This window comes from Denticeps clupeoides, chromosome 7 (genome assembly GCF_900700375.1).
Source record: "Denticeps clupeoides chromosome 7, fDenClu1.1, whole genome shotgun sequence".
Lineage (NCBI taxonomy): Eukaryota > Metazoa > Chordata > Actinopteri > Clupeiformes > Denticipitidae > Denticeps > Denticeps clupeoides.
Window position 1 is genome coordinate 20,941,594 of NC_041713.1, and position 13,870 is coordinate 20,955,463.

Consider the following 13,870-nt stretch of genomic DNA (forward strand, 5'->3'; position numbering starts at 1 on the left):
AAGTTTCTACACGCATGAACATCATTTTTGCAGAGAGCCTTCCAAATAAATGTCCTACACATAAGCAGAGACAGCACACACAGAAAAGGAGGAACTGCGAGGGGCATTTATGGTTAAATATAATCCTTAATTTCATGATTGACCTGCAAGAGCACTAATTTGCAGAAGTGCTGGTGTCCATTTCAGGAGTATGTGTTGGTTCAGTTAAGCTTTTGCCTAACTGAATATTCTCTAGTTTAAACAATATTTAATGAAAGTACTGTGCTGAACTTCTCTGTGGTGTAATTTTGGCTCCATGCTAGCTCTTGTCTGGTTAAAGAATCAAGACACAAACATCAAATGAAAACAGGCATGGCAGCCAAAAATACAACTAAGCAATGAAGCCTCAGGAATGATCTGATCTGAAAGTGGACAGTAGAGAATCACGCATGTAGGGACATTAGGAATATATGGGGAAGATTGAGGCGAACATCCAAGGATATGGTGGGACAGTAGTGGCTTAGCGGTTCAGGAAGTGACCCCATAATTGCCGGTTCGAAAAAAAAACGGCAAGGTGCCACTGAGCAAAGCACCGTCCCCACACACTGCTCCCCGGGCGCTTTTCATGGCTTCCCACTGCTCACTAAGGGTGATGGTTAAATGCAGAGGACACATTTAGTTGTGTCACTGTGTGCTGTGCTGCAGTGTATCACAATGACTTCACTTTCACTTTCACTTGCCTGGTGGACAAGAGGCATCAGGACATAACAGAATTTTAGAAGAAAGCCAATTGCAGGAGAGAGAGAGAGAGAGAGAGAGAGGACCAGAAATCTCCAAAGTACGGCACAGTATGGTGCCATTCTGCCATACTTACAGGGTGCCAAATTTATCTCAGGTCTCAGAGTCTTCTGTGCGAACTACGTAAAAAATTTTCATCTCACCTCAAAAGCAGCACGGTTCTAATTGTGCCATTTGTCCTTATGTTCAGTGAATATTTAAGTTAAAAAAAGTATGAATGTGTCACTGCAAAGATGAAGTCTGTCATACCTACGACCTAAAAATAACGCAACGCCAGGCATTTGTTCAACATTTACATTTTACATTTACATTTATGGCATTTATTAGACGCTCTTATCCAGTAGTTACAGGGACAGTCCACCTGGAGCAATTTAGGGTTAAGTGTCTTGCTCAGGGACACAATGGTAGTAAGTGGGATTTGAACCTGTGACTCTGTAGTCTTCTGGTTCATAGGCAAGTGTGTTACCCACTAGGCTACTACCATCCCGTTCAACACTGTCAAAAGGATTCTTCAACAGGTCACATAAAGTTGTGGCCACAAACAATGAAATAAGCGTTTGTCATCATTTTATATGATTTTTTTTTTTACCAAAACAATCATTTTGAAAAGGAAAGGAACAAACAACTGCATCAGTGGGATTCCAGCAATCTCAACAAAGCAGAACAGAAATAAATGAGCGTGGCTAACACAGTCACTGTGTCTTCTTACCCATGCATCACGACCGGAAATGAGCGTGTGTGTGTGTGTGTGAGGGAAAGCTCTTCACCACAGCTCTTCTCATCCTGACACCTGCCTCTCAGGTCCATTTCAGTTGTTTCATGTTTATTGCTGGATGCCGGTCTAGTTTAAACCAAGTTTCCAGCACATTTTCTCGGATGCCTCTGGAATGTTCTCTGCAGTGATGGAATTGGGTTCTTTGTAAAAAAATAAAAAAAAAAACAGAACCACCTCATGGCAAAGAGAACATGGGGGACATTTAAGAGGCGCTCCGGACAGAAAAGCTCATTGACCGGGTGACACAGCCGGTGACACGGCTCGGTGGACAGTTAGTTCCTCCCGTCCAAAATACATAGAGTTAGCGAGCAGTCACTTCTTTATTTCTGTCAATCCAGAAGCCATACTTCGGGTGACATTAAAGAAGGTTTTCCGGGCGTTGCATCTATTGCGGCACCATGACCTGTTTCTGGTGGTGCACAAGGGTCACCTGTCTGCAGCTCCACCGTGCATCGCTTTTCAGAAACGAGTCATGGTGCCGCAATAGATGCGACGCCCGGGAAACGCATCAATTGTGCATCAGTTGCTATTGGGTGCTTGTGATCATGTCAGTCTTGAAAACCAGTTCGGTTGGCGGCCACTGCATCTGCCAGGGGGTTCATTTCTGTGACTGATCTGCAGAAACGCACCTGCAGTCCAGTACAGTTCCTCCAGGTGCTGCCATGGGAACGGTTCTTGAGCCCGTAATGCGGCAGCAGATGAGCATGATGTCTCAGGGCCGCGTGCGCGGTGTGTGTGCGGTGTGTGTACGCGCCGACATGCGGCGCCGAGGTCATGGTCATCAGCTGCATGGCCTCAGGAAGCCGAGCTGAGCAGCACTGACACATCAGGAAGGACGCTGCAGTGTCACGATGCTGAGAGAGCCATTTATCCTTCTGAGCCTGGGACCGCGGACCAATACTGCGCTCCTGTCCGCTGTGATGGTGCTCAGTGTGGTGACTACGAAACACATCGATAGTTCAACACCTTCTCGCTTCAACAATTGCAAAAAGGAGGGCACTTTTGAGCCCGAATTGGCCCAGAATGCCCAGCTATTTATAGAAACAGACAGAATAATTATCACGAACAACTCCAGCAAGAGAGAAGAACCCGGGTATACTAGAAACTGGAGGATCGAACGAGAACATGTGAGGGGGGAGAAACCGCACTTCCACCATGTCAGACTCTGCTCTCTGTGGGGTTTCCTGTCGCATGCATCGCCCTGAGCCAGCTGCACACTGAACACGCACAACAAACACACACTCACATGCACCCACTAAACATCAACCACACACACAGGGCATCGTTTACGGACCCACAGCCTCACTGTCAGGAGGTCCTTGCCAATAATAACGAATTAGAACGGTCATCATCCCCATCATCGTAGTGCAAGGCATGTCATTTTCGATGGGCGGGGCTTTCAGTTCCCGTTTGGTGGTGCAAGTGGAAGTGTGTGCGAGGTGGGAGGCGGTGCCGCTGGTGACCTTGTTGCTCTGTAGCAGTGGCAACGTCGCACTGACGAGTCTGAGTGACACGAGGCTGGAGCCGTGAAGGTGCCTGCATGTGATGAACCGGCCGGGGATCCGCGACACTTCGGGAGTGAGTGTGCAGTTCTGTCACGGTTCGGGTAAAAGTTGGGGTCTGTTCGAATGGCTGCCTGCTTTTCTTCCCCTCTTCTGCAAAATGTTCAAGGTTCTGCTTCTGACTTTATTTGCTTCATTCAGAACTTTCACTGAAGTTCCTCAATGCTACGCTACTTTTATTATTTGCAAAGATAAAGTACTTATAATAATAATAATTATTATATATTATATATTAATAATTATGTGGTTGTTTTTGATGTTGTTTTATATTAAGATTTTTCATCGCAAACACTTTTTACGTACAGTTTTAACCATCACTCCATCATGTTTGTATTTAATGAGCCTACCTTTCGTCTCCATAATGCTCTATGCTGCTGATTTATTGGGGTCACACCCCAGGGTCTGGCTTTTATGGGCTCCCAGCCTAAGTGACTTGTAAGGTGGTCTCCCAGCCCAAGGCCATAGAATGTGTGCTACAAATAGTAGCTCTGAATAAAAGTTACATTTGATCCCTTCATCTTTGCATAAACATCTATCTTGGTCAGAGAGATATTCAAATTAAATATGGCAGCATAATTATGGATCATTGCCACATAATAATGCATAAAAAAATTACAAATAAGAATGCATTTTTACAGAAAGTCCATTAATGTATGAAAAACAAGAGTAATATTTTACTGTGTGCAAAAAATTAATAATAATGTGTTAAATATCAATTTCAGGAATGTATGAATCCACCTACCTCAACATCAGTCAAGTTTAGAATAATTTTATGGAATTATCCTTTTACAATTACAATTTCGTACAAAATGTACAAGAGCATCACAAAACGTTTAATATCGTAATTAATTAATAGTAGTCATTTATAGTTAAATATGTCCATCAATATAAAACTCACTTCATGTGTAGTGAATAGAGAATTTACATATAAATAAAATATATGATGTATACAGAGACATTCATCAATTGGTTAACTGTATGTTGTTTATGTTGCTTATGATCACTAGATAAAAAAAAATGTGTTTGAATTGTCATAAATTCTGACCACATACACTAAGTTTGGACACACCTACTCTGTGGCGGTTATGGAGACTAAGATGGAGCCATTTTGAAGAAATCAATGGAAGAAGCATATTTAGTATTTGTTGTAGCAGAAGAAAGTTTTTGTCGCTTCTTTTTACCTTCATGACTTGTTCATTATTGTCATTATCAAAAGCTGCTTGATGAGATGCTGATTAACATGAGCGAATGATAATAAAGTGTTCAGCATAAAGCTTCAGGAACCGTCACCGTTGTCCAACTTAAGGTGAAATGCTGCCATCACAGCAAAGTTCCCCATTAGCTATATATATGTTTTGTTTGTTTATTACAAGCAAGACCCATAAATAAGTAGGCATGTTCATTATTTATTAATAAGTTAAAAAAACTAAGAAGAATTGAGTTTCTTGGAGTAACAAGTTCAGAAGAATCTCACCATCAGTTTGGCCAGTGTTTCAATGTTGCCATGTCATCGGTGTCATGGTTCTGAGTAACTTACGGGGAAACTTTTAGACTGATTACAACTTCATTGCTTAGTGTTAGCTAAAAACACATTACAACAGTAAAAAGTATTACAAATGAAAGCTTTTGTTTAAGATCAAGCAAGGGGCGGTTCCCTCTCCTGCATACACATCGTGTGCTGTGTCGATGGAAGCGTTCACTGCCACCCCTCAGCAGAACTGTTGGGTTTGGATCACGAGAGACCAAACACGCGCAAAGGAAGCTGTTGCTGTTTGCATTGGGAAGTTGAGGACCTGGGATCTAATTACGTCGTTTGTCTGAGGTGTAATGCTGATGTAAAGATGAAAGAAGGGCTGAAAGGTTGCATTGCGTCTGGCACGTGCCCCCACTTTCTTGGAGGCTGACGGGTGGGGCTGTTAAATGTAAACTGCCCATGCTGACACTTTTTGTGTTTTAATTGTCTCAGAAGTTCAGTCTACTGAATTCTAGTGTCTAAATGATAGAAACCTAATCACAAAAAATGCAGTACAAAATGCACGCTGGAAATTAGTATTTTATTCTGAATGTTTGGTCATACTATAAAAAATGGCACAAGTTTCGGCTGTAAAGGAGACTAAGGAGCTCTAGCAAGGTGTCACAGACAGAATTATCCACATTTACCCCCAAATCACTGAACGTTTGGACAGTTCTGCTGTTCCTGCAGTCCATTAATGAATAACATTTGGAACAATGGCCGCATTTGAGAGCTATAAATCAGTAACTTTTCCCTGAAAATGGAAAAGTTCCGGTCTGTTCACACAACTCAGAACCATTCGATTCGCGGAGGGAATCGGGTCTAATGAAGACATTCTGTATTCAGGAGGAACAGCGTGAAATGACAGGAAAGGGAATCTTCCTTTCCCTCATCTGTCTACAGCACCGAGAAAAAGCAAAGGATTGTTCATGAGAGACGGGACAGTGAGGTGTTCTCCCCCAAAACAGGATGCTGGCACATATTAGAGCCAATACAGCTGAACTGAGGAATAAATACAACGCATTAATGTGACATCGAAAAAGAGCTTTCAGATGCTTCGCAAAAAGAAGAGCCACCATCATGGTTACAGGAGATTTTACTGATTAATCAGACATTTAAAGAGCTTTGAAACCATGAATCTACATGTGAAGAAAGGGGACATATTTTGTCCCCTGTAGGTATATTTGAGTCCTTTTGAATTCACTGCTTTTGCCTGGCTTGCGATTGCGTAAGCGCAGGATGTCGTGTTGCAGCGGCGCTCTGCAGCGCAGCTTTCGTTTGCAGGGCGGATTCTGAGCAACAGTTTCGCTTGCTCTGAGTCCTTCCCGCCACCGTGAAGCACGCCGGCATTCCTTCATAGGTAATACACTGATTGCTCTTTTCATGTATCTGCTGCTCCACTGCTAGCTTCAGCAGCAGGTTCCATTATGCCTGAGTGTTCGGATGTCACGCTTGCTCGGCTGGAGGCTGTCCCTCTAATGTCTGAGATGCTGAGTGAGTGTCAGTGAGTATCGTGAGAGCTGGACGACCCGTGATGATGATGATGATGATGAGCTTGGAGCTGCTGCTCAAAAAAAGTGCATGTGTGCTCTCTGGCAGATTCGCAGAGATAACTGGTGCGGCTGGCCGCTGATCTCAGATCTGTCACAGGAGGTGAGAGAGTGCTCTTTGACCCTCTCCTTCACGTGCTAAATCCTCATAAACCTCAATAAAACCAAATAATGAGGTCACCCTCTGTACTGAATGTTCGAATATATATGTCATTCTAAAAAATGGTGAGGATTTGGGGTAACTGTTTCTTTATGGAAATAAATATTTTAAACTGTTTGACAGTGATGCTTTTTTTACTGAAACATTTTATGTTCAGCTCATAACATTCTGGGCACATTCTATGCCGTTTTTTATTAAAACGTGACATTTATGTTAAGGATCACTCAGTGGCATCCCTGCTGCTTGAACACATTGTCTAGTAGTGAGTAGGTGCAGCTCACACCCAGGTTTCCTGCTCAGACCCTCCTGATTGGTGCTTTAATGCTGCCACCTTGCCTCTGGTGCCTCAGGATCACTGACGAAATCCCCATCCAGCGCCTGCCGCCATGGAGGCCCGAGGAAAGTACGACTTCAACGGCACCGCCGAGGATGAGCTGAGCTTCCGCAAGGGAGACGTCCTGAAGGTGAGGCCGGGCAGGTTGTCGCCTGCTCCACTTCCTGTGGTTGCACGCGTGTTTGGGTGCAGGTGCGCATCTTATACCTCTGCCTCGCTTTTAGATTCTGGGCAAGGAGGATGACTGGTTCAAAGCGGAGCTTCATGGCCACGAGGGCTATGTGCCCACGAACTACGTGGACCGACAATTTCCGAGGTTGGTTCTGTTCGTTGGATGGTGTGTCTGTACGTTCCAACTGAGAAGAGTTGGATTTTGAAGCTTTAAATGCGATTTGCTCCTCTGATGCGCGCCCTTCAACCGTCGCTCAGCTGGTTCCAGGAAGCCGCCAGCCGCAGTTCGGCTGAGGAGACACTGATGGCGCGAGAAGTTGGTGCCTTCCTGATCCGAGGGAGCCAGAGCTCCCCAGGAGAATTCTCCATCTCCGTCAGGTACATCCAGATCTTCTGACTTTTTTTTTCATTTTTAGGCCCAGCAAAGAATTTCGGACATTTTATGCACACGATTGGAACATCACGCATCACCATTCTTTGACAAAAGATCAGTTTGTTTTCTAACAGCACATGTGGCCTCAGTTTGCACACCAGTGCTTTCATGCAGGTGATTGGATGGATGGATTCATGTCCAGGGCAGCTTTTATGGACACATGTTGCTCAAAGCAAAACTTCCTTCCAGTTTGTGTGGGAATGAAATAAATATGTTCAGGCTGCACTCTTCGCTGGGCGCTGACTCAGCTCGAGAGGTGGACCTCCTCTCTGCACACACATCTGTCAGGGTGGCAACATGCATAGAAGTGAGAAAATGCCATATTAATATTGCACCGCTGCTGTGGTGGGGTCGGGTGATTTGTAGGATTCCCGGACCCATAAATCATCTATGGGCTCTGGCCCGCTTTGCATGTGATGAGGTGAAGCGTGGCGTCGGTCAGGCAAGGCTTCAGGGCTCCTCCTGGTGGAGTGTCGAGGAACAAACGTGCAAACAAAAATATTGAAATCACAGCAGATCCAGACTACACTCATTTCTGATGTGTGGGTACAGTAACTGTGAGGAGCAGAAAGGTGTCCTTGAGCTCTACCAGCTGCTGACTTGCTCGATTGTCCTTTTCACCAGACACGAGACCGACGTTCAGCACTTCAAAGTCATGAAGGACAACAAGGGCCATTACTACCTGTGGTCAGACAAGTTTACCTCCCTCAATAAGCTGGTGGAGTTCTACAAAACCACGTCCATCTCCAAACAGCGAGAGATCTACCTGAGAGATGGCACTCGGGCCGAGTCGCGTCCTGCTATTCCCCAGCCGGTATGGAGACACCTTTCACTACCTGTGTTCACTACCTGTGTTAATCTTACTACTGCTATTCAAGATTCAAGATTAAAGATTGTTTTATTGTCAGTACAACAGTTTACCGTGTATTAAAATAATGTTTCACACATAGCAATCGTAAAAGAACTAAAAATATATACGTATACACAAACTAAACTATACTAAGTAAAACTAAAACCTAAATACTGTATAGATTAAAATCACAACTACTAACAAAATGTTTTTCATTTCGGCAGAAAAATAGTGAAAAACCACATATGTTCTGCTCCCTCTGGCTGCATTGTAAATGTTCAGGCAATGTAGAAAAAGTGTTTTCATTTTTATCAGACAACCTTGTCCAGTTGTTATAGGGACAGTTGAGGACTCAATAGTAGTAAGTCGGTAGTAAGTGAACCTGTGGCTTTGTGCTCTTCTGGTTCATAGGCGAGTGAAACCCCGACTTGGGCAGTGGTGGCCTTGCGGTTAAGGAAATGTACCCATATTGGGTGATGGTTAAATACAGAGGACACATTTCGTTGTGTCACCGTGTGCTGTGCAAGCTAGGTTTTTATCACCTACCAACATTATGTGGCAGAAGTCAAATGTAATTGATTTTCTTTGCATTTCTAGAAGGGGGTGGGTGCAGGTGTAAATGCAATGTGATGTTTTCCAGCGTTTTAGATCTATTACATTTCTTATATCAGTCAACTAAATTTTGTCCGTGGGCTAAAGACAACAGTCAATGCATCTGTAATATAAATAGCCTGTTTTCAGTACAATAGTAGATTAAGATTCAGTCATTAACTAAATGATAATGACAGATAATGGTAGATCGATCATCTATTTTTGCAGTAGTATGTTATGCATTATGCATGGTGGTGGCCAAGCGTACCCATAATCAGAAGGTTGCCGGTTTCGAATCCCAAAACCGCCAAGGTGCCACTGAGGACCCCTTGATCAAAGCACCGTCCCCACACGCTGCTCCCCTGTTGCCTGTCATGGCTGCCATCTGCTCACCAAGTGTGATGGTTAAATACAGAGGACACATTTCACTGTGTGCACTGTGCTTCACAATGGTCATCATTTCACTTTAAAACACATTTTTTTAATCAGGGACAACTCTGAATCAGACTGCAATTTGAATGAATAATATTTTAAAAAGCTAATTAGAATGACAGATTTACCAGTGAACTAAACCTGAAAATAATCCCTGAATAATCGTTCCCTCTTCATCGGTTTCCTCCTTTTTCTGCAGACAAAGAGAGGCAGTCTGCCTGAAGATAGAAGCCATGCAGGGGGCCATGGAGGAACCCCACTTCCCATGGGCCATCGTCAAGCTTCAGAGCAGTCTTTCACTCAACAGGTATCCATATTTTTACAAACACACACACACACACACACAGCATGTACCAGTTCATTCATTTCTATCTGCAGAACAAGAGAGGCAGCATGGAGGAGAGAGCCAACACACTGGGCCACACAACACGGAACTGTCCCCAGAGCAGTGCCCCGGCCACCCGTCGGACATCTGAAACCTTGCCTCAGCTGCAGGTGTGTGAGGGATAAATGCTGAAACACCAGTCAGTATAAGCAGGTTGTGTCGACTCATGCTGTGTGTGTGTGTGTGTGTGTGTGTGTGTGTGTGTGTGCGCGCATCACAGCGAGGAACCATGCAGGTGAGAGCCCTGTACGACTTCAACGCTGAGGAAGATGATGAGCTTGGTTTCAGGGTTGGTGACATCATCGACGTTCTGGATAATAGCGACTCCTCCTGGTACAAGGGACAATTACGCAGTGAAGTTGGCCTGTTTCCCGCCAACTACACCTTACCCATCTAAACAAGAATAAAGTTCTGTCTCTTTGACCATAATGGATGTCCATGTGTACCACAGCATATTTCAAATTTCATTTTTTGGCATTCACTAAATAGAGGAATGAGACTTTTTTTGCATCAAAAAACTGTGTGTGATGAGCATTGTTCTTATTTTGTATTTGCTAAGGAATTGTGCGGCCTAAATAAATCATGACAAAGAACACAGAATGTCCTGTGTATGGCAGCATATTCTTTTGACTGAAAGATGTGTCTATGTAAGTGCAGCATATACTGTTAACGATATACAGTGCCCCTTCCGGTTTCTTGTTTTTTTGCATGTTTCTCACCCTTAAATGTTTAGATCAGAGAGATTAAAATAAAAGACAAAGATAATCTAAAACATTCTCTTCTCCTCCTTTTTTTTTTTTTGCTAAAGAGTAAAAAAAAATCATAGCAAATGGTCCTGAAGCAACAAAGAAACCCCAGACTATCACACTACCACCACCACGTTTGACGGTTACGATGATCTTTTGCTGAAATGCTATATTACTTTAATGCCAGATGTTAAAGAGACAAACGCCTTCCTAAAGATTAAACTGTTGTTTTGTCAGTCCACAGAATATTTGGGGATCATCAATGTAAAAATCGATTTCTGATCATTATTTTAATCTGGTTTGAGTTCCTAAGAACATCCTGCCAAGAAAAAAATGATGGGTGAAGCTCACAGAAAACAACTGATACAAATGGAGGAGATGAAAATGTGTGTGAATTGAAATACAGTGACAAATAGTCAATCAATTTTATAAAGTACCATGATCATTTTATTTGAAATATTAATTCTTTACAGCATGCAAGTTTTGCGACATATGCACAATAACCATTTTTATGGTACTTTTGTGACTTCTAGAAGATGCCTGTTCTACGGTTCAACAGTGCCTTATAACAGCGCTCTCCAGATTGGTCCCAGATGCATCTCCAGGCGAATCCACTCCTGACAGTTGTGTACAAAATGTATACAAAGTAACGTTGTGAAATTAGAGGCAACTTGCATATGAATTGAGGATACGCTATTTTCTTTTTCTTTTTTTCCCATCCCATCAAGACCGAGACTATGTCTGAGACCAAGACAAGACCGAGACCAAATAAAGTCAGGACCAACACAAGACTGGGACCACAAAGACTGGTTTTGAGAACAGCAACACTAACAGACAGGTCAATCTGATTCAAAAAACCAAACAAGATATTTTCCAAGCACAAAGTAAAAAGTAATTTGGCTTTTTTTTTTTTTTTTATATAAATTTACTCTGGGAAGGGCGTCCATGAAATCACAACTTGGCCCTTATTGGCTGAAGCACTCCTGTATCCCAGGACATTGGACTTCTTCCAAACAGAGGGCGAAACTACAAGAACTAGGATTCAATTCATGTTCCTGGTAAAATAAAGTCCAAATAAATATACATAATGCTCATTTCAACAGTATACGGTAATTATTTACTGTTAGTTTCTCTAATTGGCTGGTCTGTGAGAAGAAGGCATTCAGATAAGAATTGTATTTTACTCTGTACAATTTAATTTGTATATATGACCATAAAAATATATAAATTTGTTCAAATAATTATTCTACCATGTTACAAAGAAAACCACAGAGATATGATAATAAATATAATATGAAGTCTAGGTTGAGAAAGTTTTTAAATGGCCTTCGCTGTTCGCCATATCCTTCGTCACGCTTTTCAAACCCTCCCATTGTGCCCGGGCTTGGGACCTGCACCAAGAAATACACTGAATAACAAAGTGGCTGGATTAACATTACATTACTATAATTAAATCTAATTAAAATGAAAATAATATTAGAAAAAATATATATAATCCCCAAAACAGCTGTAATAGACGAATAACTATAGTCACATGTAAAGTGAAATGAATAAATTGATAATTTGTACACTTAGTCCCGTCCACACACAAATTATTTTGTCAAAAACACGTTTTCGGTTTCAAAAAACCTGCATCCACACAGAACTCTATCTGAAATGTTGTTATCCCCATGGAGTGATATTTTAATTCCCCCTCCACACCTGCAAGTGGTGCTGTAATGCGCCGCTCTAACACCTTGTTTTGCTTCCGGTTCCCTCCGCGGTTTGTTAAACTGCCAGAACGACAAGTCTACAGCCTTGTCTTTTCATTAGAGAGGATTTCTTGCAGTTGCTTTATAAGGTTCTGCAGTTGATGAAGCACAACCATGAACATGTTACCCACCATTGCAAAACCAAAAGAATGGTTTTGCAGCAGTCTTGTGCATGTACCGTGTTCAAAGGTCATGCTTATTTTGCACGGAGCCTGGCAGCAAGTCAGACTTCCTGCCATCCACACAAAGACGTGGAAAAACTCACTCTGGAACCCGTTTCAGAAAATTACCATTCTGGGGCCCCTGAAACGCTGTCTCCATGTGGACTAGTGTTGTGTCGTTCGCAAATGAGTCATTCAAACGAATTAATCTTTTTAGAGATTTGCTGGGGAACAGTGCATGCTCAGTGTGAATTCTTTGAAGTGAAGTGATTGTCACTTGTGATACACAGCAGCACAGCACACGCTGCACACAGTGAAATTTGTCCTCTGCATTTAACCCATCACCCTGAGTGAGCAGTCAAATTCAAATTCAAATTTTATTCGTCACATACACAGTCATACACGGTATGATGTGCAGTGAAATGTTTTTTGCGACTGCTACAGACCACAGTATTGCAAATGTTGCAAGTAAACAATGAACCAATATGCAAATATTGCAAACATAACCAAATATTACACTTTTAGGTCTTTAACATAAAATATGTGTAACTGGTAGGGTGAAGGTGTGCAAATGAGTTACAGACAATGTTTAAAGAAAAGAGAAAAAGAGCCATAAAAAAAAGAGCAGTAAATTAAAAATCGCAGAGTGATTTTGTGCAAAGTGATTTTGTGATCGGCAGCCATGACAGGCGCAGTGTGTGGGGACGGTGCTTTGCGGATGGGGATTCGATTACGGGGCCGCTTCCTTAACCGCTAGGCCACCACTGCCCATTCTTCACTAAAGGTGATGTGGGGGATCACTCAATTTGCCGAGTAGACCAGTTAAATTGCATACCATAGTACCGGACACTTAAAACATTATTTATAAACAAGTTCATTTTTACAAATGAGTTTGTTAAAGGAACATATTTTATATTTTGTGAACCACATTGTATTTTTGTGGGCCTTGTCTGAACTTTATGTGCCCTTTCAATGAGATCATGAAAATGAAAGTGATTGTGAAACACTGCATCACAGCACACGGTGACACGACGAAATGTGTTCTCTGCTTTTAACCATCACCCTTGATGAGCAGTGGGCAGCCATGACAGGCGCCCGGGGAGTAGCGTGTGGGGACGGTGCTTTGCTCAGTGGATTCGAACCTTCTGATTAAGGGGCCACTTCCTTAACGCTAGGCCCCCACTGCCCATGCACTCACATCCAGGAAACTCTGTAAAAGTCAAAGGTCAACCCAAGCTTGGGAGGTTTGGAAAAAAACAAGATAAGACTAGCAAGGCCCAGCAATGGCAAATAAATTAAGGGGAGGTTCGGAAGACCCTGAAGAGCGCCCGACTGGCACAACTGGAGGCACAATGCTTAACTGTAGACTGTTTGTAACCATTGCCAACTCGAAAGATCTGTAGCCCGGAAAAGAATTATGATGACAGATGGGATTACATTTACTGAACTAACACACTAAAGGTTTTTTCATTTTTTTTTTTTAAAGGTTTTACTTTGTGTATGCGTGAAGATATTTATTGGAGACATATATAACACTATAGCACTATACATACATGCATGTTATATTTTGAACACTCTTTCGTAATATAACATGCATGTATGTATAGTGCTATAGTATAGAACACTTGTTCGTACACTGAAGTTATTGAAATGAATCATGAATTGATCAATGCTGTATG

General features: G+C 42.5%; 1 protein-coding gene across 3 annotated transcripts; it reads left to right on the forward strand.

The window, feature by feature from the left end:
* The first annotated feature begins 2,995 nt into the window (after nt 1-2,995).
* Nucleotides 2,996-10,299, forward strand: grap2a (GRB2 related adaptor protein 2a). Of its 3 annotated transcripts, none has more exons than XM_028985463.1 (9): nt 2,996-3,130; nt 6,227-6,280; nt 6,638-6,801; nt 6,896-6,987; nt 7,101-7,220; nt 7,900-8,089; nt 9,348-9,455; nt 9,527-9,643; nt 9,754-10,299. In XM_028985463.1, exons 3-9 carry the CDS (start codon nt 6,724-6,726, stop codon nt 9,928-9,930), a joined length of 882 nt encoding a protein of 293 aa, XP_028841296.1. In that variant the 5' UTR covers nt 2,996-3,130; nt 6,227-6,280; nt 6,638-6,723; the 3' UTR covers nt 9,931-10,299. The 3 variants fall into 3 exon arrangements, with proteins under 3 accessions (XP_028841296.1, XP_028841294.1, XP_028841295.1); XM_028985461.1 differs by having other exon boundaries at nt 6,688-6,801; XM_028985462.1 differs by lacking the exon at nt 6,227-6,280 and having other exon boundaries at nt 2,997-3,130; nt 6,688-6,801.
* The last annotated feature ends 3,571 nt before the right edge of the window (nt 10,300-13,870 follow it).